This window comes from Acanthaster planci, linkage group LG07 (assembly GCF_054643075.1).
Source record: "Acanthaster planci isolate LZ-2023a linkage group LG07, COTS_SCS, whole genome shotgun sequence".
In the NCBI taxonomy this organism is placed as follows: Eukaryota; Metazoa; Echinodermata; class Asteroidea; order Valvatida; family Acanthasteridae; genus Acanthaster; species Acanthaster planci.
Window position 1 is genome coordinate 13,189,175 of NC_141783.1, and position 24,276 is coordinate 13,213,450.

Sequence of the window (24,276 nt, forward strand, 5' to 3'; positions counted from 1 at the left end):
TAAGAGTTTGCAACACGTTGGCCAATCACAATGCGGGGAATTTGTCGACCCATTGCGTGTTTGGAAAGGATCGACAAATTTCGCGCATTCTGATTGGCCAATGCGTTGCAAACTCTTGGTGGCGCACTATTGTGAATCGCTCGTATTACAACATACACGAATGTCTTTTGAATAAGGTGAATATGTGCAGAGCAATGGCAAATGTTTATTTGCGTCCATAGCTAATAAGTTTCAAAAAACAAATGTTTCCCTGAGAACATTCGAGCAAGGTCGTCCGATTTCGTATGCAAGTCTTTCAATGGCTGTCTTTCGATGAATAGGTTCGGCTAAACTAAAAAGTCGTTCCAGTCAGTGTTAATTTAAGAGTTGTCAGCTTGGGGGGGGGGATTGAAAACGTCACAGAAAAATTCACGTGCGGTGCATACGCGCGTGCGTTTGTGTGTGTGTGTGTGTGTGTGTTTTTTGGGGGGGCATGGATTGTGCGTTTAGGTTGTTTGCCTATTGGCTTTGTTGTTCATCATTTTAGAATAGAGTACCGAAGTGTGACGTCACTGTGAACCAGAAAGTGCAGTGCAAACGAATGGAGTATGCGCGAGCGTTGGTTCACGCACTGGTTCTCACGCTAATGCCTTTTGCACACTAATTGTGCGCGTGACGTATTCACTTCGGTACTCTATACAGATGTAGATATCCAAATAGCCGTACAAAAGCCGGACAAAATTTTGACTTTTCCCAGGGTTTATGCACAAACATGGATGCGCCCGGCAGGCATCGCTTTGTACTTGAGTCAACACTCTAGTTTTTATAGCTCAGTGGTAGCGGTAAACACGCCAGCCCCTTTTAACAGTTGTGAGCGTGCCCAGGTTGTTTTGAGCGTTAATACTTACTTCAAGCATGCGCAATATTGTGAAAAAAAGGTATGTCTGCTGCCACCAAAATATCTCAAAATCTACAAATGAGAGAAGAGACTTCGGCAAATCATCCTATCTTATTTTCACAATTACACTTTTTGCCCCCGTTAGGCGGGTTTAGTGACGGATTCAGAACCAGATTTTCGGGGGCCAACCACGGGCCGTGCGAAGGGTGACTAATTCGGGGATTTCGTTATTTAGCCCTCTTTGGCCTCCCTGGGTGTGAGGCTAAATTGCGAGATACACTTTTGGCAAATCGCCTTTCGGTCACTCTGCTTCAAAGGCAAAATTTCTTTTCCTAAGGCACCGTAGTTATGGCGTCTAATCGGATAGTCTATCCAGTTCGTAAGTGACTTCGTCACAAAGCTTAAAGGCAAACGCGCCACGATTTGCAGGCTCTCGTTGGACAATCGCTGAAAGTGCGCGTTAACTCCCGGTTCCATGGTTCCATATCGATCAATGCATGTAACCAGTGCATGTGTGTAGTGGGCGCGGTTTAAACTGAAGTGACGTCACACTTACGAAACGGATGGAAAACCGAAGGGAAGTGAATACGTCACGGGCACAATAATGTGTAAAAGGCAATAAGGCGAGAACCAGAGCGCACGCCAGAACCAGGAATTAAAAAGTTGTCTACCCCTCGTCCTAACGTGGGGAATTCACGCTCCAAATAACGATTTCCTTTAAACCAAGCTTTGTTGAAAAGCTAGATCTCCTTTTGTTCAGTGTTGTCTTAAAACCACTATCACTGCGCTGATCCCACCTAAAGGACACATTTGAAAACGATTACAGGCTAAACAGGATCAGAACTCATGAGACTTGAGAAATTTGCGGCGGGGCAGCGAGATATCGATAGTGTAGACCATGTTCAGCAACCAGAAGAAATTATTCGTGGGAAGGCGGTTCTTTACTAACGCGCTGCAAGCCTTTTCGACCAATAGGGTATCTCAATTTGCCAAATCCACGCGCGCGTCAAGCTAAAATGTGCGTGTGAGTGCGGTGCCATGCCCACCACCGTAGCATTTTAGAAAAAATATAATAAAATAGAGTACCGAAGTGTGACGTCACTGTGAACCAGAAAGTGCAGTGCAAACGAATGGAGTACGCGCGCGTGTTCGTTCACGCGCTGGTTCTCGCGCTAATGCCTTTAGTTTTACACACTAATTGTGCGCATGACGTATTCACTTCGGTACTCTATTGCACGTGGCTAGGCTCTTATACAATTCCGTTGTAAAGAAGTGCGACTTTCATGGGGTATAAATGGATGTACATGTACTGCGTAGCACTGTAGAGCATCGAAGAATCGGAGGGAATTGGAAACACTGCTTCTATTCCCTCCTTCCCTTTCTCCCTCCTCCTCCCCCCTCCCTCTCTCCTCCCTCCCTCCCCCCCCGGTTTCCCGTGGGGTATCCTGGCCGTAGTCTCGCCTCGTGGCGAAATGCGCGTTGTCTAGACCTTTTCGACTTTTCCTCATCTTTTTCTGCTTTGCATTAGGGCGCCCTCAACAAAGTTGTTTTCGCTGGCTTATAAAACAAGAGGGCTCCCTTTACTCCACCGTTATTTTTTTCAGGCATAGCTTCGAGACATGTGCCCCCCATATACTTCGCGCTTCATTGAGTCCATCGTCCCATCGTACACCTATAGCCTAGGCCCATTTCTTCAGCTGCATGATGCACTCTGTGCAACTTCTGTCAAATGACAACTGATGCGACTGGGAGATTTATGAACTTGTGCCGTGATCCATCTCTCTGAGCCTACACGACAATTAAGCGCAACGATTGTACGTCGATCTGATAGATCAAGTGAGCTTTATCGACGCCCTAACAACTTTGATCATGTCTCAGAACTACTTTCCACATCAGAGAAACGTGAGTAAACACAACTTTCTTGATAAATTGTGTTGGAAGCTAACCCAGGGTCCTGCTCTCTCGCTTCCTTAGGCAGTGCACACGTTGGCCGAAGAGAAGAAATCGTTTTTTTGGGGGGGGGGGGATTTTTTGAAAGGACTAAATGAGAAAAGTCTTCAAGCATAAATTATCTTAATGTGTAATGCTTAGGATTCAGTCTTGTTTTTTGATGGAAAGTTTTCTGAGAGTTTTTGGGAAAATGTGAACCGGAAGGAATAGAACTTTGGGGGAGGGGGCTCCTAATGACTGGCCTAACTGTGACTGTGTCGTTCAACTGTTCGGTTGAAGTTAACTCAGCTGCACAAAAGGGGAGAGATTTTGTTGAAATGTTCTGGAGCTGGCAATTCTGTAACTGAGGAGCCTGTTTGCTCCATCAAGCTGAAAATTCAAGGCCTTTTCTGTGCATGCCTGGAAAAGACCACATTCCAAAGTTTTTTTTTCTCTTAGGGAGTGGTAAAGAGTAGATTTTCTCTACAGATGGAATCATTCCAGGTTTTTTTTTTCTTGAATTTAGGGAGTCCACAAACTAGCTGATTTTCTCTACAGATGGAATCATTCCATTGTTTGTTTTTTTTTTCGTTGAATTTAGGGAGTCCACAAACTGGTTGATTTTCTCTACAGATGGAATCATTCCAGGTTTTCTTTCGTTGAATTTAGGGAGTCCACAAGCTGGCTGATTTTCTCTACAAATGAAACTATTTTTAGGCACATATAAACAGTATTGTCAGATGTATTTTTATGCTGAACCACGATAAAACTACATAACTTTTTATCTCAGGTGATTCTAAGTCTAGCTCTTTCTTTCTCTTGCAGGGGACTGTACTCTCCGATGCTCAGTATCAGGGTAAGGATTAGGCTCCCTTTTTTCCCCTCCAGAATGACTTGAGTCAATTGGGGGGGTGTGTGTGGGGGGTATCACTGTACATTGTACGTTTGCATTGGCATACAAAAAAATTCATGTGAAATGTGTGCATTTGGATGGATTAGTTTTTGTTTGCTTTTGAAAACAAGGCATAAGTCTGCAAGATTAGATTGTTTTCTAATTTTTCATGTAATTTACAGAGCACTTGCATGTAACTGTTCTTCATAAAGTTTTCAGATTCATTAAAAATGGATAAACATGTCGTTATCTTTGTAGATTGGAAAATAAAACTTTTTTTTTTAGATGAACTGAAGTCAACCTAAAAAAAAATACAAATTCTGGTATAATGCATTTTAATTTTGTATACTTTTGTTTAATTTAAGGAACACACAGTTCCATTCTGAAAGTAGGCCTACCTTTTATCCTCATCTAAACCAAAATGATCATGCCCTTGCGAAAGGTTGCCTGTTTAACGCGTACAAATGTGTGAAAAGCATGTGTGAAAACTCTAGCTCAAGTATTCATGCCACACTTTCTTTCCCACAGAACTGCGATCAGTGTTTTGGGTTGGTTTGGTCTTTTGCAAGTCAAACTGATCAAAACATTAGTCACACAGCAAAAAATGAAATGCTTAGGCCAAATGGGCAACAATGCCGGCTTTGTTGTGGGTAGGGAAGCATTCCGTTTGTAAGTCAATATCCTTGTTTGCTTTCTGGAATAGAAAAAAAGTTCTCACACAAAAGTCCTGAATGGTTTACCCTTTATTGCATACGGGTGGTTAGGATAGATCTGCAAGTTACAGTGAATTACAGTAGTGAGCCACATTATTAAAAAGAGTACTGAAAAGAACTTAGGTTATACGTTATATAATTATTTCAGTTCCACTGTGTTTTACATTCAGGGCAATTTGAACTCAAATTTTGTAAATTTTCCCTATTTGTGTCCGAGGTTAGTATTATTTTCCTCCCAACCTTTTGGCCTGTCCCTCAATTTTTTTGTTAAATGACTCATGACAAGAAAGTTTTGCGTCAGAAAATGTGACATGAAGTAATCACACAGTGAGTTGATGTCATAGATAGACCACTTGTTACAGTTCACTTCTGCACACATACACACACCCATCCATACATGTATGTGCAGTCTGGCATAGCATGGTAGCGCAGGTCCTTAGGGCTTTGGGATGACAAATTTTATGTCACTCTAACACCAGTCTAAATATTGCCCAAATTCTCAACACTGTACTCTCATGGTTGGTTGACAGGGATATCTTGTTCCTTAGGCCGTTGCCCTGCAGTGGTGAACCCGAGTTACAGAGTTTTTAGGCAACTGAATCAACAGGAAACTGGTGTGGGAAATCTGTGGGTTTTTACTTACAGGAAGAGAGAGGACTGAAACAAGTGGCACATTTTGTGGGTGTTGTTTACATTCTGAGGCCATTGGATCAGTCAGGGAAATGTGCAAACCTCTGGCTGATGCCCTGGAAGGATTCTTTAGTTCGTCCTGTGTGTTTTGTTTCGTCAGCTGTTGAAGCACAGTAGAAATATTTAAATGTTTCCTCTTTGAAACGATGTACAGTCAATTCTCATAATAACAATGTTACAAGGACCGCAAAAACTACTTTGGTAAAGTAACCAGGACTAAAATTTCTTATAAAAAGAGTGGAAAAGCAAAGAAAAATTCAAGAATTCAAGAAATCGGGATTTACAAATTGTACTGTATTCTTTCAAGTATTTTAGCATAACAATGTTCTTCATATCAAGAGCCGACCGGAGACTTATTTCTTGTGTTATGCACCAGACAGGAGATTTAGTACTTACATGTAATTGGAGGATTACCACTGAATCATACATGGCGATGCTAACAGTTCTGGTATTACAGTTATATGTGTACAATGGATTCAGCCGTGGGAAATATCAGTGCAAAACAGTGAAGTCACATGCACCCGCGTGTCAAACATTTCTTATAATGTCACTTTGCTGTTGGAATTTGGGAGAAAAAAAATTGTTTGATCGTTGAGGAGCACTTATGGTGTCATTTTTAATTCCCACCTTCAAATCGAGAAAACTGCGGTAGATGTTTTTTCAGTCTCCGAAAAGTCTGAAGATCTAAAGATGATGATATCAGAAATGTGCAGTAATCTCTGTGGGCTGTACATTACATGTGCTTGGAAAAAAAGAATCAGACAACATGACACCTCCACTCAGGGTTCCTTTGAGTTTTTACTGGACACAACTATTCAGTTTTTAGTTGCAGTTTTGTCATCTTGAGACTATTTTTGTAAATCTGTAAAAACTTTAGGGTGAGGTACCTGTAGGTTTGGGAAGGAAGAGAGATATCCCAACTAGTTTGGTCCAAGCTTAGTTGTAGCATGACAGGTTACAGATACTTTTGCTGTTAAGCCCGTGCACCCTCAACCAGTAGTGGCGGGTTGTGTCGAAAAGTCTTGGCCTTTTGTTCTGGGTTATTTGCTGGTATTTCCAGCTTGGAAGCACTAATGCAAGTGGCAAACACTGGGGGCTTTTGAATGGAGGAGTTGGCCATTTGGCAGTAATCTCATCGCCAGCGTGCACATGCAAACATTTAGAGGGAGCTGCTTGGCCAAACACTACCTGTTTGCGTGGTCAATCATGAATTGAATCCTAAAGGTGTCTTGGGTTGGAAGAAGTCATTTGAATGTGCGGGCAGAGAAACTGCCCAAATTGGAAGCACAGGGTGGCGAGAACGTGCCTGCACATACAACGAGGCGTATTGGTTCTGAAAAGCACAGTAACAATGCTACCCCGCCTGTCAGAGCTGTGCATTATGTTTGACAAAGGTCCGTGGCGAAACACAAAAAAAAACACAGACAAACTAAAGTGGAAGTGGGTGGGGCAGATGCCTAAGCATATCAGCAGTAAAATCAAAGACAGTTCAAGGAAATATTTTCATGAGGGATGTAGTAGGTGATTGATATTAGGCCGAAATATTTTTTGGGGGGGTAGGGGAAGAAGCTTGTTTCCATTTGTGGTTCTTTGAAAATAGTCACTGTTTTTGTGTGTCGCTAGAGCAGGTAGAAACTAAAGGATAACTCAGTTGTTGGATTTTAGTTGGGTCTAGGGGAACGTTCTTCTAGGATCGAAATTTCGAAACCTCAGACTTTGTAGACTTATTGGCTTTAAAATTTACATGTATTTAAGGTTGTTCTCCTGTGATATAGCATCTGCTTCATTCCACGTTTGGAACTTTTTGCCTGGTTGGTAACAAAAGTGTCTGTTTGAGCTGGTATGGATTGCCACTCCCTTTCCAACCACAATGGAATAGCATGTGAGTTTCACTCATGTACAATGCCAACCACAGAAACCACCTGACACATAACCATAAAAAGAGCCTTTCATCCGACCCTAGGCAGGCCATTCAACCCACCCACTTTGTGACTGGCTATGTGGTAAAGGTGCACTAAATACACGTGGATGAACACTTTTCTTTCAAAAGTAACACATTATATGAATGCAAAGTATATGATATGAAAAACTAAAGAAGCAAATTGGCGAAAAGTCTGAAACTTGCAGTCTACCCCTCTTTTAATTGCAAAAAGTAGTTTTGTAAAGTGCTGTTTGGTTTCACTGCAGTCATAACTTGCAAGCTGATCCACATAGGAAAGGTTTTGCGATTTTGAATGTTTTTTTTCCAGTAAATTCAAATCCCGTGTTGAAATTCTTCTGGCACAGTTGGTCCCCTCCTGGTTCATGGCAATGTGCCATGCATGAGTGTGGCTGTTCACAGCCCACAGTTGAAATTTGATCAGCATATCAGAAAGTAATTAACCTTGTTCCAAAGGTTTCACAGAAAAAAAAAAAATCAAGCTGTGGCTTTCCAAGTTTCTGGCCAATCTGGAAGCCCAAACTGACTCGCTGGGTCATTCCTGTTTGCCGAGGAATAAACTGGCTTGTCTATGAAGCACTCAGTGTTGTTATGAAGGAAGGAGGGGAGGGGGACATTGTCCTGGGTGAATGGTTGTTTGTACAGCCTTGCTCCAGGCCTCCTTTGATGGAGGGAAGATACAAAAGGGCTAAGGGATAAAGACAGACTGAAGAGGAATGCAGTGATTCAAGGGATGGGACAGTCTATGTTGAGGACCAATTTTAGTCTGTTTTCAGAAGCAGATGGAGGAACTTAACAGAGCTGATCCCTGAGGAAAGCACCATTTTATACATTTGTCCACATATCATCAAGGGCCCCATAGCATCTGCAGTGCTTGTCTTTATCATTTCTTTAGATGCAAAGTGCAATAAATGATGCATTTGAGTAGGCAAAATAGTGCATGTTTTTGTCAAAGAAATCATTTGAAAAGAAAGTTATAAGCATCTATTCATTGGTCCCATAAAAGTCTCTCTTTGCAAGATTTCAGGAGCTGCAATCAGTGTATTCCTGTAAGCTTCCCAATGCAGCAAACTCTGTGAGAATGGGCCCTCGTAGTAACTCCCTGCTTGCGTCTATTCATATTGAAAGAGCTGAAGACATTCCAGCGCAAACTTGCTCGGTTGGGCCAGCCGATTCCATTCTAATATATTTTTGCTTTACGGTGATAAAATGTACGTCCTTTGTCGTTAACTTGTCATGTGTCGTTATATGCATGCTTTGCCGATGAAAAATGGCGGTGGTTGTTTGAAGAAGCAGGTACAATATTCTGTGCATTGATATCAGTTTGTTCTTGGCTTTTCCTCTGCAGTTTTTCAGAAAAGCCTGTTGTAGGCCTGATACTACAGTAAATATGAGAAAAAAGTAAGGTAAAAGCTGTTGGCAGAAAGACTCGATTTGCTGTGAAGTGATGTCATTCCGGTTTAGTTTTTTTTTTGGCTTTGTTCGTTTTTTATTTTAGAATTCCGCCTCTTAAAATGTGTAAGAAAAGACACAATGTGTGCCACCTCGATATAGAGGACATCAGTGTATATGCCAAGAAAGCTGTGAACAGTGCTGTGATTGTCACCATATGACAACCACAAAACCTTGAGGTCTATTGGTCCCTTTTTTTGAGCGAGAGCCCTGCAGTCTCCCTCCTCTAGGCTTTCCACACTTAGTTGAGTGTTTGGATTGCTTTTGTCTAGCACAGTTGGAACAAAATTCCATCGCACAATAGCCAGGTAGTTTTGGCCAGGCAGCAATTTGTGATTTGGTGTTTAATGGAACTCTCCTGACAAAAAAAAGGGGTTCTCTGTGAGACCGTGGGTGTGCTATTTGTGTGACGGGACTTTCTTGGCATTTTGTCCGGGACCTGCAGTATTCACCAGAAGGTCTTCGACAAATTGACCGTTGGCCCCATGGGTTGATTTTTTTTATTAACTAAGTATAATTGCAATGTGGAACTTTGCCAAAAGTTAATTGTCAATATTGCAGAGGGATTTACCAGTACATGTAAAGTTTGCAGCTAAGTTAACAGTGATATTTGCTACTTTTGTTTTAGTCAAGCTTAATGTTGGAAATCTGAGCTTTTTCCCAACATGCAGCCCAGACTTTGGAGCGAAACAGTTCCCGCAGTGAAGCTGGTACTGATGCCTTCCAGCAGAGGCAGGCAGTTTCCTGGCCAAAATTACGACTTATTACCTTGTCAGATTTTAACCCCTTCAACTGTCACAGAACATAGAGTGTCCAGGGGAACTAGACTGGTCCCCCTTCCGTACCTAATGGGGTGTGATCTTTGTATCATGCACATGTGACCATGTATATATTACAAGACGGCAATCTGCCGTCTTCTTGGTTAGCTACTGAACGCATTGATGCAAGCTACAAAATATGACAGTCAAATAAATTGTCTCAACCATGGCATTTGGGTCTCACTCAAGTACAAAGCTAAACCTCTTCTCCAGCACCATGCTAAGACAAAATTCACGTGTAAATTACCTGCCTTTGCCAAAGTTGCAAAGGATGAAGGAAGAAAGTAAGAATTCATGCTTCAATCAAGTCAATGGTAACATCAGCAAAGGCTCAGTGTGTCTGATTCTGTTTTAGTTTCAATCAAAACAAAAAGTTCAGGACTTTTTTTTTTGTGGTAGCATCCCCATCACAGCTGCAGGGTTTTGGCAAACCGTGGGCACCAAGTGTGTTTGTACTGATTATTCAGCTTCTCCAACAGTAGTCATCCGATCAGAACGGGCTCCTGAGAGGTATTTGCGTCTTTGACTCCCGAGGCCGTTGTGTCACTGGATGGAAGTTTGGGGCCCCCACAGGCTGGTTAAGTGGATGAGACCTTTTCCTGCCTCCCTGTACAAACAACACTTAAAGAGAAGAAAGAGGTGACTGTTCTGCTGATAGTTTGCTTCCCGTTATGGCTCATCCAAGTCTTTCACACAAGCTGGCACAAAAGGGCACTTTCTTTTTAAGTTGTCATCATCATGGACTTAATGACCTCTTCAGTACGTTTGGAAAAAAAAACTGTTCTTGGGGAGCTTTATTCACATTTTCAGATTGCAAATACACATGTTCTTTACACTGTATGGATGCACATTTTTACAAACGGTCACCTTTGTTGTTGTTTAAAAAAATTCTCCTGTGGTGAAGTGAATCTAGTATATATTGGTGCCCACCATGTCCGCAAATTCTAAGAAGGATCGTTCCCACAATGTTTCTGTGGTTTTTTCTACTTCGTGGTCCTCGACTCATTTCCTCGAATAGAGGAAAGTGTATGTCTGGTCTTCTGCAGTGGTTTTAATAACTCAGTGATACATGATGTCCTCTGTACTATTCTATTTCCAAATCATGAGTTCATCAATGTCTATTTTTTTGTCTTTTTTTTCTTTGACGTAAAAAAAGCTGTGAAGATCCAGGTTCCCCGTACTAGAAGCACTCCCAAAATGATGTCTAGCAAAGAAAAAAGGAGTCTTGATTATTTGAGAACAATTTATTTTGCCAGTGCGAAAGAATCCCCACCTATTGACAGAGTTTCAAATGCACTATACCGGTAATTTGTTTTGAAACCTTGGCTTGTAGATGCTTAATTGGCATATTGGTTTACAACTTTTCCAATGCTACCGTGGTTATTTTCATGATGTCTTTGATTCATAATGTGTCATGCAGTATGTCCCGTAAGACCCCTGCCATTTCAATAGGTTGTTTTGAATCACACCATTTTATTGAGGGAAGGTAATTATCCGTCCTTGAAATGGAAGGGAGGGCTTTTCTTGTACACACCAGCAGTCATAGTCTAGATATGCAGGCGTCACACTTACCCAAAACCTATGGCACTAAGTTTTGGGACACAAATGAACGACGACAGAATGCCAAATGATGAAGTACCACCCCCCTGTAGGTGACTGTTGTACAATTCTTGTAGCGCCCTCAGAGCAGATAAATACACGTAATGTGTAAATAAGAATCTGTTAATCGTGCAGACATGCATAGTATTATGTACAGCATTATGTGGAGGCCAGGGGCGGATCCCCGATTTTTCAAAAGGGGAGGGGGGCATGATGGAACTAAAGCAGCAATAGTAAAATACCTCTATGGCTTGGGGTCCGGAGCCATTTTTGGATTCTAGGCGCTTTGTGGTGCAATTTCAGGCAGTGTGACCCATCTTCTGGTTCTTCTCCCTCCCTCTTTTTCTTCTTTTTTATTGCGTCCCCCATGTCCTCCCCCCTCCCAGACCTGTCCCAGCATGCATCTGTTGGCTGGATATGGGAACAGCAGATGATATGTGTCAGCAAATTGTGGACAATTTTATGTCCCTTTTAAATGACAACACGGCGGGTGCCTGTGAATTTTTGATTGGCTTCTATCATCTTTCACAGCGGATACTCAGCTAAGCAAAAGTTGAAACAATGTGATACCCAATTGAAACAATGCAATACCCAGTTGAAACAAGTCATACTGATTGCAAACAGCGGCTTCCTGGCCTCTTTTTTTTCCTTTATCAGTGAGGACATACTTGTTAACGGAGCTGATAGCATTACATGCACGAGTAGGTAACTGAGTGACCTCATTCAGTGTGGATGTATCAATAACCTGACAGGATTCAAACCCTTGACTTGTTGTAAGCATGGGACTGCTTGATTGCTAACTGCACTGAGTTCTTGTGGAGCAGTGAGTATGGGCAGTGTACTGTACGTGTACTGTACGTACAGGCTCTCATGTGCAAATCCTGGTGGCCCTTTTGTAGGATCAGGAAGCCTGTAAGGTATGTATATAAGCATGCCTCAAAAAGATGTCTTTGATGCCAAAATTCTTTGAAGGGCATTTTTTTTGGGGGGGTTGAAGATGAGATATAAGTTTATTCATGTTGCTTTCTCTTGCAGCAAAGAGAGTGCTGCTAAAGACAGGCTATTTGTTGGTACAAATACTGAAGAAAACACGAAGGAGAAATGAACGTTGACCTCTAACCAGATATTTTTATGGCTTCTATGCATTTCTTCACACCTCACTGACCATGCATGAAATTCTAATCTAACTCTGATCCCCTGTGAATGGGCGCCCTTTGTCACACTCCGTTGCTTTCTCGGGGATGGAAGTCATGACTGTTTGTATAAACAGGCATTTAGAAACCAAAAAAAACCCTGTTTCCTCAAGCAAGATTGAGGAGAGGTTTCCTTTTTTTTCTGAAGATTAAGGTATGTACTAGTACATGTACATAGTGAATCAATGCTGTAAAAAGCATCCGATTTACATGTACCCTCCCATTCCCAGCTTTCAAGTTAGCTCTTCTCTTCATGGACAATGACACAAAAAAATACTTATGGAATATTTGTTGGGATTTTCTGTGGGTATTTAGGACAAACTGCCCTTTCAGGACCCCAATTACCGTGGTTAAGCCCCCAGGCTGGGCCTTTTGTGCTTTTCAGCCCTGACCTCGGGACACAGGAGAAATACTTCCAAATAAAAAATGTCAACAGCAATCAGTTGTTGGAATTTATAGAGAGATGTAAAGTGTAAGATACAACAGAACCTTCGTGGACCCAGGGACTTAAGACTGGGAGGCAAGTTTCTGATCGGGTTTATGGTACAGGAAGACTGGTATTAACATGCTGTTGTGGAAGCTTTACAAGATGGAATCAATTTTCACATGATGTTATTCGCATGGAGACCTCATTCTGGTGAAGTTTGGCTGACTTAATCTGATGGTAAGATTGGCCTCATGTATTGTACCCTTTCAATAAACAGAGGTCAAATTTATGCCTGGGGTTGGAGATGTTATTCCATATTTTTGTTAATTAAAAAAAATCATGTGTTATTTTTTTTTGATGAGGAGAAAGGATAGAGTTATATCCTTGTAATACAAAACTTTTGTTGGCAAAACATCCACCGTAGACTTTGTTGGTAGCCTAGGGCTTCAAGCCATGATGCTTTCATATATTTGTAAACAGTCTTTGGACCTTTCAGTGTGGTATCGCTGTTCTTCTCTCATTCATCAAAAATTGTTTGATCTTTGGGACATTTCGCCCATTCCTATTCACCACCAGTACGTACATGAAATCTGATCACCCCAACAAGTTTCGGTGTAAACACCACATCTTTAAATCTTACACCAGTCTCATGACCATCAGGTTATTAATACACAAAATTGGGGAGAAAGTTGTAACTGAACTAGTGAAAGCACACCAGCTGTGACTGTAAACAGTCACGCCCAGCCCACCCCTGCAGGGCATGGGTGACCACTAGACTGGCCTGAGCTAGTGGGACCCACTTATCTAAGAATACCTGCTCTTGAATCAATGTACCTATATAATCCTCTTGTATTGAGTGACAGGTCTATTACTGGCCCAATTATGGGCTCAAGCCCAGGTTTACCCCTCAGGGCCCAGGGAATATGAGCCCTTCTCCACAGCCCTGAACTTGAAGTGTTTGCTTTCCACTTGTGAAGTTACCTCTCATCAATGACGTTTCTTTTCATATATTTATTTTGTTGATGATTTAAAATCACTGACTTTTTCTTTTGAAAACAGAACTATTAAATTATATCTTTCTAAACATATGTATTTAAAAACTTTAAATATATGATATATATATTTTAAACTATATTTGCATTTTTAATTGCAAGTTCAGCTACATCCTGAAAAGTATTACTGTTTCAATTTCAGATTTGTATGCCTTTATATTCCATTCGATTAAATTTGATGGAAAAGGTAGCAGCACTTGAAAAATAGTGAAATAGTTCGTCTAGACCATTCCTCCATGTCTAGACATAGGAAAAATCCACACAGAAGGAAACGGTATGCCATTCCTTAATGTAAGTACCTGGTGTAGCATTTGTATCGGTAACAATTTAGCTTTACATTAAATATTCTGTATCTTTCAAGTTCATGAATGGTAAATTTTCCATCTGAGAAGTTGGTTCCCTTATGAGTGTCTTTTGTTAGGAAAGAAGTTTCATTCCCTGTTTCCATAGCCACTCGCTGAAAGAACAAGCAGTAACTCCCCTGTTAATTTCCTCTAGCCCTCCCCTCCCCTGAAATATCTTTTCCCTTCCGGAGAGCTCCCCAGGAAGTGAATGGTTCATGCCATTCCAAGCGTTTCCTGCCTGTGCACAGTTTCTCACACAGGAGAAATCTCAGACACAGCACTCACTGCACGCTGTATTGGGTAGAGATACCTCACAACCCCGCACATTTACCCACAAGCACACACACCAGTTTGTAGCATTGGCTGGTCGAGACGGACTAAACCTATACACAGACCAAAAAAAGCCCAGGACAGAAATCATTCACACGCCCTGTGGAGAATATGTGTTAGCACAGCAATCCCAGGACAACACGTAGTTGCTGATGCAGAACACTGAACGTTGGCTGCAGTCCAGCTTCCCCAATCCTTGGAAGTTTCATAGACTGGGCACTCTTGTTGATTGTTGACCCCCAAGGTCACCGAGACTCCAGCTAGGTAATTCAACTCTTTCAAGTCAGGGTAAGACTTTCATGTACTCTCAAAAGGCAGGTGCTTCTTGTTTCTAGATCCCTGTGCTTTTTTTGGTCGGTTGCCATTCACAAGCGGGCCTGTCTGTGATGCCCATTATTTGGTCAATGTTTCCTGCCCTCATTACATCTGACTTTCTTATGCTTTGTCAATGCATGGTGGATCAGTGGATGCCTTTCCTTTAATCCGAAATGTTTATGCAGTTAGTGCATTTTTGCCCAAGAGACACAGACCTAATGTCTTATTCAGACCAAAAAAAACCCACATCAGTGGATGCGGTTCCTTTAATCCAAAGTTTGTCTGTTTTATTTTGACACACACACATAATTTGTCTGGTCTTATCTTGTGTGTCATTGCTGAAGTGTTACAGAGGAGGGTGTGGATAGCTGAAGGCATGGCACTTGTCAAAGTGGCTTTTTCGTTCACAGTGTGTTGTTATAAACCAAAGCATTGGAGGTCTGCAAGAAACATCAGAACCTACAGGAGTACCATGTGATCACTGTAACCAAGAGTTACTTTTGGGGGAATTGTGCATGAATTTTCAGGCTGGGCACTTTGGTTGTTTCTTTAATTTCAGGATGAGTCATGAGCTGGCCATTTTTTGCCTTACATATGTGCAACATTAGGTGTACAAGGGAACGAGAGAGTTGGGTCTTAAAGTCAAGTACATTTGCAGATGTCAGGGAATAAGGGGCTGAACTGAATTGATTCAGTGTGAGTAGTAATTATTCTTAAATGAGACTCGGGATTATAATGAGCTTGAAAGGTGGTGCATTATTTTAAGGATTTGTGGAAACTAAGATTGAGGGAAGAATTTCCCATGCTGAGACTGTGCAGCCCTATACAGACTCCAGTACAATCTTAGTTTACTTGCACATTGTATATTTTGTTTCAGGGTGGTAGTGTAGCCCGATGGAATGAGATGGGATTTGGTTGTGGTGGACTGGAGATTTTGCATTTAATTAAAAGCAATTTCAGGCAGCCGCAAATGCCATATCCAATTTTTTTTTGGGGGGGTGGGGGGAATACTATTTCTTTTCCCTTTCGGGAGATGGGTGGGTTGATGAGGGAAGGGTAATGGATAATTTCAGAAATTTTGGGTCCAAAAGTGTGACATTTTCGTGTCCCTGTCACATCTGACATTTGTTAATTGACACGGAAATATCACCGAACTTGATTTCAAACGATTACTATTTGTTTGGCAGGTAATTTGCGTTAATTCTTCACTCTTGAAAATTAAGAATGTGTACTGAACTTACAAAATCATATGTCAGATGTGACAGGGACACGAAAAAAAAATGGGCCCCTAATTTCTGGAATTTACCATATCTTTTCTGGTAAATTATAGGAGATAAAGAATGTTATTAGTACAATGTAGGCCCAGAGAGGATTTGATGCTACAGTTCTAGCAGAACTGTGTTCAGGGGCAACATGAGAAGAGTTATGCATACATGCAGATGAAAGGAAAAGAAATCAAAGTAAAGGGAAAAGTTAGGTCCCATATTTATCCTGTCCTTTGCTTGAAACCAAGTGAGGATGTTTTCTTTTCAGTTTGAATGTTGTCTGTCATGAAGCAAGCATCCATGGGGTCTCTCCAAGCATCGTAAATACTGTAAATACCCATGACACTTATTGAGCAATGGAGGTTACAGTGTGGTTTTGCTTCCTTTCCAGTGCCTACGTGCCCTGTCATAAACTACATGTAGGTTATGGCTTTTGGTTTATCCACATTCAACAGTGTTGTCTTTAAAGGTCGAGCGGCCGGAAATTTACAGTTTGCATTTCTCTGGATGGGTTATGTGTGTGCATTAGTTTTTTTTTGATGAATTGATGACATACGAGGATGTACATTCATAAAATATGGCGATACTTGTCACTACAAAGCAGTAACTACAAAATATTCATAACAAGCTGGCACTGAACTTTTTTTTTAAGGTTAGCTGCTTGGAAACTTACAGTATCCATTTCTCTGGATGCATAAATTATGTGCCAACCGTGTCATCCTTGTGCAGGTTAGATAACAAGACAGGTCCAGTTAGTGCAGGTTGTGTGTCCCCTCTCTGAAAAACAGGTATAGAGGCAAGTTGAGGTTAGGGTTGTCCATCACAGCATTGGGGGTAGATCTAGATTTTCGGGGGGGGGGATGATCCTGGATTTTCCAAAAGTAATGGTAAAATACCTGTACAGTGTGGGGTCGGGAGCCATTTTGTATTCTAGGGTCTCTGTGGTTCAATTTCAGGCAGTACGACCCCTCTTTTTTGTTCTCCCTCCCTCTGTTTCTTCTTTTTTATCTATTTATTTATTTATTTCTAACTGTGAAAAATGGAGGGGGGGAGAGTGTCCCCATGACCCCCTGGATCCACACCTGAAAATGAAGAGATACAGTCAAGAAAAACTTCAACAAAACCCCGGCTTGAAAGAATGAAAGAACAAACTCAAGACTGTCCTTGTTAAGGTAGACATCAGTCAATTCTAAATGTTGGTTTTAATACCAGCATTTATCTGTGTTTGTCTCGCCACATACACAATTTTTTCCAAGTGAGAGAAGCTATAAATAAAGTACATTGCTTTCTTTACTGTCTGCCGTTTAGTCAGAGTTTGAAAAAAGGACATGGGCTTCATTGCGGTGAGCTGTTTATCATAAAAATTACCAACAATTAACCGCTCCTTTTCTGTGGAAAATGGGAAATCACACCACGGCCTAACAGGAAATATCTGTCATAAAAGCGTGTGTTTGTGACTCATGTAGAGCAGGCAGCGGAGTTTAATCTGAGGCCGCAGATTGGTTTTGGCTACATAAGTGTCTTATTTTTGGGGAGAGAAGAATCCTGTTGAAATGATTTGTGTTGATGGCCGGATGATCATGGCCATCTTTACCTGAGAGTGTCAAGTTTCCAGAAGAGTCAGTTTCAATATAGGAGGGAGCTGACATCATCACTGGTCATAATATCCCATTACCTGAATGCCTTGATGGTTGCTGTCACAAATGAAGCCTGTATCCGCATACTGTTGTCAGCCAAGATGGAAGACTGTATAGAGATGGTATGGATATAGCAGGGTTTGAAGGTGTACATTTATTTAGTACTTATTTTTCTGCATTTTACCACCAAGATAAAACTCTTTTAAGAATGGATACGTTTCAAGGTCCTTGATGCACAAACTTTTGGATGCACCTTTTTCCTCGGCTTGAATTTATGTTTGCAGGTGTTCATCAAAAATTTGCTTGAGGTTTAATATCATGAAATAGAAAAATAGAAATTAGCTATTGTTTCTGAAGGCACTGTAAAGCAAACAAGGGCCCTTTTCAAATTCACTGAGCAATTTTATCTAAAAGCTCTTTATCTGGCTTTCCTCTGTTAATTTTGTTCTTTTTCCTGGAAAAATAAATTGGTTATTTTCACACTAAATTTGCCAAATATACAATACATATAGCAAAATGGTGTTGTAAATAGACATGATCACAGTTATTGTTATTTTTCTGGTTATGCAAATGGGAATCCTCCCTTGACTATTCCATTCTTTATGACAAACCTGCATGGGGAATTTTTGAGTTTGAATGAATATTTACGGGTCTGTTTGTTCAAAGTTCAAAGATCTGTTTGATGACCGGTTTAGGAAGTTGATGTTGATCGTTGGTGTGTGTACACTGGGCACAGATTTGGCCAAATTGCAAGGGGAATACACTCGTTCCACACAGGTAACCTGTCATTATTGTCATCTGCAGTTTTAAGGGAAGAAATGATACCGCCTTCAGTTAATGAGCTTGTGGTTCATAGTATGAATTTTGTGTTTGATGTGCCTGCAAATGCAGGTCTCATTATTTGATAGGTGTTGAATTTTATTTCTTTTTATGTGGAAGATTTCGCTGCGACATACATGTCAACACTTGGACTCACAGTCAAGAGGAGAGATCGAGTTCATATGAACTCGAGTATTTCAAAGATTAGTGCGGCTGTGTTCAGTCTAATACTTGGCCTCTACAAGCAGTCAAATTCTCAGTCAGTACACGTACCCTCTATCTGTAATCCACCTTTCAATAAATGTAGCTAATCTTTTCTGGGAATCATGCAGATATTAGCCACCGCTAATGGGGGGGGGGCATTTGGCTAGTTTCCTGCATTGACCACACTGTGTAAGCAGCTCAAGACCAGGCTGTGCACTGGTATGAAGTCAGTCTTCCAAAATGCTCACTCAAGCTGAAGACTCCACAGGATGCAATAGTACATGTTTTCTGGGATATCATTTACAGTCACTTATCACAAATCTGAGCTGTGCCCTTGGCCCTGTTCATCAACTGAGCCGTCAATCATGCCCCAAGGAGGAAGGGTATCCTGGCATCCTTCAGGCCACTGGCCATTGATGTGCACTCCTGTGAACATTGGTGTCATCATTCCCCTGCTATCATGTTCCTCACGATAAGTGTACACAAGTGCACCTAGGATATGAGTAGATAATGGGAAGACACCTATGCTGTGTGCACTGTGCGATGTGTGGTTCCCGTACATGTAATGTACATTACCATAGTCTCTGTACAGAGGACCAGTGTCCTAAATGTAGGCATTTGGTACAGAAAGGTTTACTTTCCAAAGCTAAAAGGCACATTGATGTCAATTTTTATAGTGCTGCCCCCCCCATGTGCAGAGATAAATTAATAATTACAAATGAAATAGATTGAATGTAATTTATAAAACAGAGAAAAACCAATGTAATAAACTTCATCCTGGATGATTTTGAATTCACAAATTGAATACAGTGCAAATCAATTAAGATGCTAGTTAGTCGAGCAGTTGAGACTAATTGGACATTAGCAACTGGTTAGGTACATGAATATAGAAGGCCCAAACAAATTAGTGGAGTTAGTCAATGCATTTTAATGTGTTAATATTCATTGATTTGAATTTCATGCAAGCTTGGATTCATTTCCCCAGGCATTCACACAGACATGCAAGAGTTCTGTGGGCCGAGCATTTCTGAACCAGCGGCTTGGCCCGATGGCAATTTATGACCTGTCATTCCAACATGACAGGTCAGCCCAACATTTCTGTTTGGGTGGCTGGCTGATATGTGCACATGCCAACTGTCCTGACTTGACCCCTAGGAGCATGATTAATTGGCCTAGAATGCTGTTAAATCCAGAGGTTGATGTGTTTTATGTGAAGCTTCCCTCTTTGTCAGTTTCATCCTGTAACAACAAGGTACTTTCTTCCAAATATTGTTCTTCGTGTGGTTTGTGGTGCAGGAATAAGGATGTTTAATTTAATTTTTAATTTCTGGTTTTATGGTGCATTGTTTTGGAGGAGGCCATACTGCTGGCAGTAAGGCATAAAAATAAACACTTTTAAGTTTGGAATAAAAGAACAGATTCAAAATTGTGCTTATGACCCTTCCCTGTCTTCATCATGTTGGTGACCTTGGAACTCTAAGAAGTGTATTCCTGGGACATGTCCTTACAACATAGGTTTTAAAAAGGTTTGTCCTTAAGTTGCTTCAGATTTGCCCTGAGACTTCCCACAGTTTATTTGTACAGTGCTATTAGCTGACCCCTTGAAGGTTAAAACTCTATTTTATTACCTGTGTTAGAAGAAAACAGAGTACTATAATTGATTATGCTTGCTGTATTTTTTGTTGATATATAATGTCTAGTGGCTGTACCTATCTGCTCACCCACAACCCCCCCAACCCCCCCCCCAAAACCACTGGTGAAGCTGGTGTATTTTCACAAGGGAGCATTGAATTTGTATGCAACTGTTACAACATTAATTTACAGACCTGTTTTTTTTTTGAGGCTATTTAAAGCATTTGTATTGCTACAAGTAAGTTAAAAACTTTGTGGTCACAATTTCATAATTTAAGTGGTAAGTGGTGATGCAGCTCTTTTGGTTTAAAATTGGGACATAAATAATGATGCAAAAGTAATTAGAAGAAAGACTGTGAAAATTCATTTTTCTTGTGGTGTGATTGAATTACCATATCTTCTTATTGAATTGAATTGAATTGATTGAATTACCATATCTTCTTATTCTCGTGGTCGGACCCGGAGGTTATTCCATTTATTGCACTCACTTCTGGGTAAAGGGGCAACTCTCCATTCACTTTGTACATGGATTTGCCTTTTTGGCTCCAACATGATAAAAATAATTGGAAACTTTTCAGTACACTGTGGGAGATATCCATAGCGCATAACTAGTGAAATTTTGGGCATATTTGATGTAAAGGGTAAGAGTTTAGTCAATAATTCAGATTTTCCCCATAGACCGAAACACTGTTTTTTCCCTGTTGAGTTTCGAGTGTGAAATATGGAATAGCCACCAATTGACCAACCAGAGAGAAGAATCAAGACTCGGTGATGTCATCCAGACTGCGAGAATAGCCCCATGTGCTGACATTTAAAATATTTGTCACATTGTGGCTTTAATCTTCACTCATGGGACGTTTCCCCGGAGTATTCTGGGATGGAATAAAGGGACATCCTGGAAGAAGGTGCTTTTTCCGCTCAGGTTTTGGTAAACAGTCTTCTCATGTGACACACATGTCAGTTTTTGAGCTCTAAACACATCATTAAATTGTCAGCAGTAATGATCCACACATGATCCGTATGTAGCAAATGACCCTTTCCACCCTGGATGAATGTTTCTAATTGGTGTTGAGCATCCTTTGTGGTCAAGTAACAAGCACTTGCCTTGGGAGTTGCTGACATGCCAGTGCTGTGGAAATATTTACACGATCATTTGCAGGTGACCTTGCAAGGGCATGGAGTTGGCCAAAGGAATTGCTTGTTACATAGATATATTTCAGTTTATTTGAAGAAATCTGTAAAAATCAGACACAGTTTTTAGGACAAATTTCACCATGTTTAGTTTTCCCTCATAATACAGCACAGAATTTGATATCGAAGGACGAACCCTTATTTAAATATGATGTTAATTGATATTTAGGAGATACTTCTTCCGTGTCAAAACCACAGATGAGCCATGACACAGTTGGAATAGAAGGAAAATATTTGTTAATGGAGATTACTATTTCATTCCAAACAATTGCATATGTGAAATTTGGCGTGAATGCAGATACCTTGGTGTTTCATGCTCAAGGCATTTGATTGACTGGAGGTGACTGTTCAGTTTCACACGCGTGTGTAAAAGCATGGAGTAAATACCTTGCTGAGACTCAAAATCTGATTCTTGCTAATTATGTGGGGAATCCATGGCTCTTCCAAATTCTTGACATAAAAAAGTCAGGAATTTTAAATCACCGTGGGAAACAGCATAGAAGTATAATTTTCTTTTTGGATGTGCCCATGTGCACTACTAGTAACGAGACTGCAAGGATAGCTGTCACATGCCAGTGAGTCACAAACCAGATGGAAATGGTATTTTGGAGATGTGCAATCCCCAAATTTAGCCTTCAACCCGCATTGTCTTGTGTGGGTGGCCTGGTCAACCATCACGTTTGTAGGCATAGGCAGGAAAAGACTAGTGTTGCGGGAACATTGAGTCTGTTCCCCTCGATAATGCTTGGCTTTTGAGTCAGATATTTTGACAATAGTATAAGTAAGTTAATACCTAGTTTGTAATGGAATGAAATCCCTGTAATTTCACCACCTTGTCAAGTCTGATTGCTTTTCACAATAAGTAGCTAAAGAAGGGGCATGGAGCATCGGGCAAGGACATTTAACCTTTTGGGTATATTTATTCCTACACTTCTTTTGCTGTCTACATTTTAGTGTGAAACTTTAAGGTATATACATGAACATGTATGTTTGTAGTGAAAAAATGGTAAAGCGTCAAATTTATCTTTGAGAAAAGAATAAATTGGCCGTCCTTCTGTTCATGCTTTTGAAGTCCTTGACGAAAAATTATAGGACCCCCTGTCACACTGGCAACCATAAACTCTACCTGCATGTGCATTTCTTTTAGTGACGTGCCAAGGACTTCGAATAATTCCCCCCCCCCACCACCACCATCTGAAGCCCTGGATGTTGCTGGTGTGAAAGGAAAAATCCAAGAAACATGAAAAGTAACAAACGAGTGTCTCAAGTTCAAGGTGGGGTCAGTAGTTGTAAAACTACAGGGGGAAACTACTTTGCTAAGCTGATTACCGATGTCTAGACTGTGTATGCAGTTTAATCTCCAGTCCCTTCCAAGCTAAGAAGAAAAAGATCCAAGCACAAGAAAATTTGGGGTAAAGGCCAGGCCACGGTTCCTGTAATCAGATTTTTTAAAATGGGAAAGGTAGGAGTGTAAAATCTTATGTGCAGCATTCTACCATGATGCACGATTTCCTTGTAAAACTTTGCCACAAAATTCATTGACCTTTTACAGGATACCAACCACATCCCCCTCCACTTAGCAAACATCCTGAACCACCGTGATTAACACAAATCTATGCGGGTCAGCCCTAGACTGACGCAAAGCTCAGTCTTCCCATTAAAATCAGAGCTTCATGCAATTGTGCACAGTTGAAATGTTAACCTTCGTTTCCTCCCATATTTCCCTGTAGCACTGAGGACTGCTTTCCGTGAGGTAGACGAGGAGAAACAGGGTGCAATCGACTCTTCCCTGGTACCCAACCTGGTCGGTAAACTCTTGGGAAGGCAGGTCACCAGGAACAACAACCTTATCTTCTACAACACCACCAAGAACGGTAAGAGTACACATAACATCGAACTTGGTTCAGTGTGCTGCAAACCGTGTTTTTTGAGCTGTGTGATAAGGTGACAACTTCGGATAATGCCTTGCTTTTTATATTCATTTTTCATGTTCAACAATCTTAAAATTTCAGCAGCAAGGATATTGAGTGCCCGTCGCATTAGCATAATTTATCTCCATATTTCTGTCTACATAGTCACAGGCATACTGTAATTTGATACTGTAAAGCAACATGAATGCTGCATTGGCTCTGAAAACAATGAGCTTGTTGAGAGTGATCACATGCTTTCTGAGAGGTGCATGAAGGATGTTGACATGTTTGCTGTACAAAAGGCAACAGCATGTCAAGTTGAGCAAGGCCACGCTTAAATCAAACCATTGATGCAAAGCATGCTTGCCAGAACCATCTGCACTATTGTATAATATATACCATTGTTTGATTCGCCAGTAGACGAGATGTAAATCCTGAACTTGAACACAGCTGTCCCGGCGTTATCAGGAACCATGCCAGTCAAACTGTTTCATAATATTTACAAACATCATCTCATCACAGCCATCCACATAGCCGTAGATTACTAGACACATATGATGACAAGCAGGTTTCCAGCTAGTAGACTTTTGAGGCCATGGCCATTCGTGCCAGTTATTCCATGGCTGCGACCCTAGCAGTAGGGGCTATGGTTGGGAGGTCCGCACTCCTACATGGGTCAGCTGCTTCCTGAAACTACTGCATGCTGTTTGCCGGGTAAGTGGCATTAACAGGGTTAATGCAGTCACGAGTTTCTTCTCGCACATACATGCACATGTAGTAAAGTGACTCATTTGTTACAGTGAGATTGATGTACATGCAACTCAATGCAATATGAACTTTGCAGGCTTCATCTTGTGTTTGCGCAAGGTGGGGAACTGAACATCACAACATTTTGGAGGTGATTCTAATCAGTTGCCATCAAGAAATGCTAATTTTCCTCTCAGTTGTTCTCCTTCCAACTGTAAAAAACTTTTTCGTGTCTGGCATTGTCACACACAGACAAAAATCAACAGCAGCCTACTAAAGCATCAGTTAGCTAAATGTAGGA

The 24,276-nt window shown here is 41.1% G+C and overlaps 1 protein-coding gene across 7 annotated transcripts in view; it reads left to right on the top strand.

Annotated features, from left to right (window-relative positions):
* Window positions 1-2,499: 2,499 nt before the first annotated feature.
* LOC110981832 (neuronal-specific septin-3-like) overlaps window positions 2,500-24,276 on the top strand; it is a 39,843-nt gene continuing 18,066 nt past the window's right edge. Inside the window, exons 1-3 of one of the 7 annotated variants that reach the window (XM_022239789.2) lie at window positions 2,500-2,779; window positions 3,632-3,662; window positions 23,049-23,192. In XM_022239789.2, the coding sequence (XP_022095481.1) occupies window positions 2,747-2,779; window positions 3,632-3,662; window positions 23,049-23,192 (208 nt within the window). In that variant the 5' untranslated portion in view covers window positions 2,500-2,746. Of the gene's footprint in view, window positions 2,780-3,631; window positions 3,663-12,635; window positions 12,767-14,182; window positions 14,544-17,372; window positions 17,595-18,184; window positions 18,250-23,048; window positions 23,193-23,273; window positions 23,943-24,276 lie in introns of those variants that run through there. The other 6 variants (XM_087138927.1, XM_022239790.2, XM_087138926.1 and 3 more) reach the window with 6 other exon arrangements.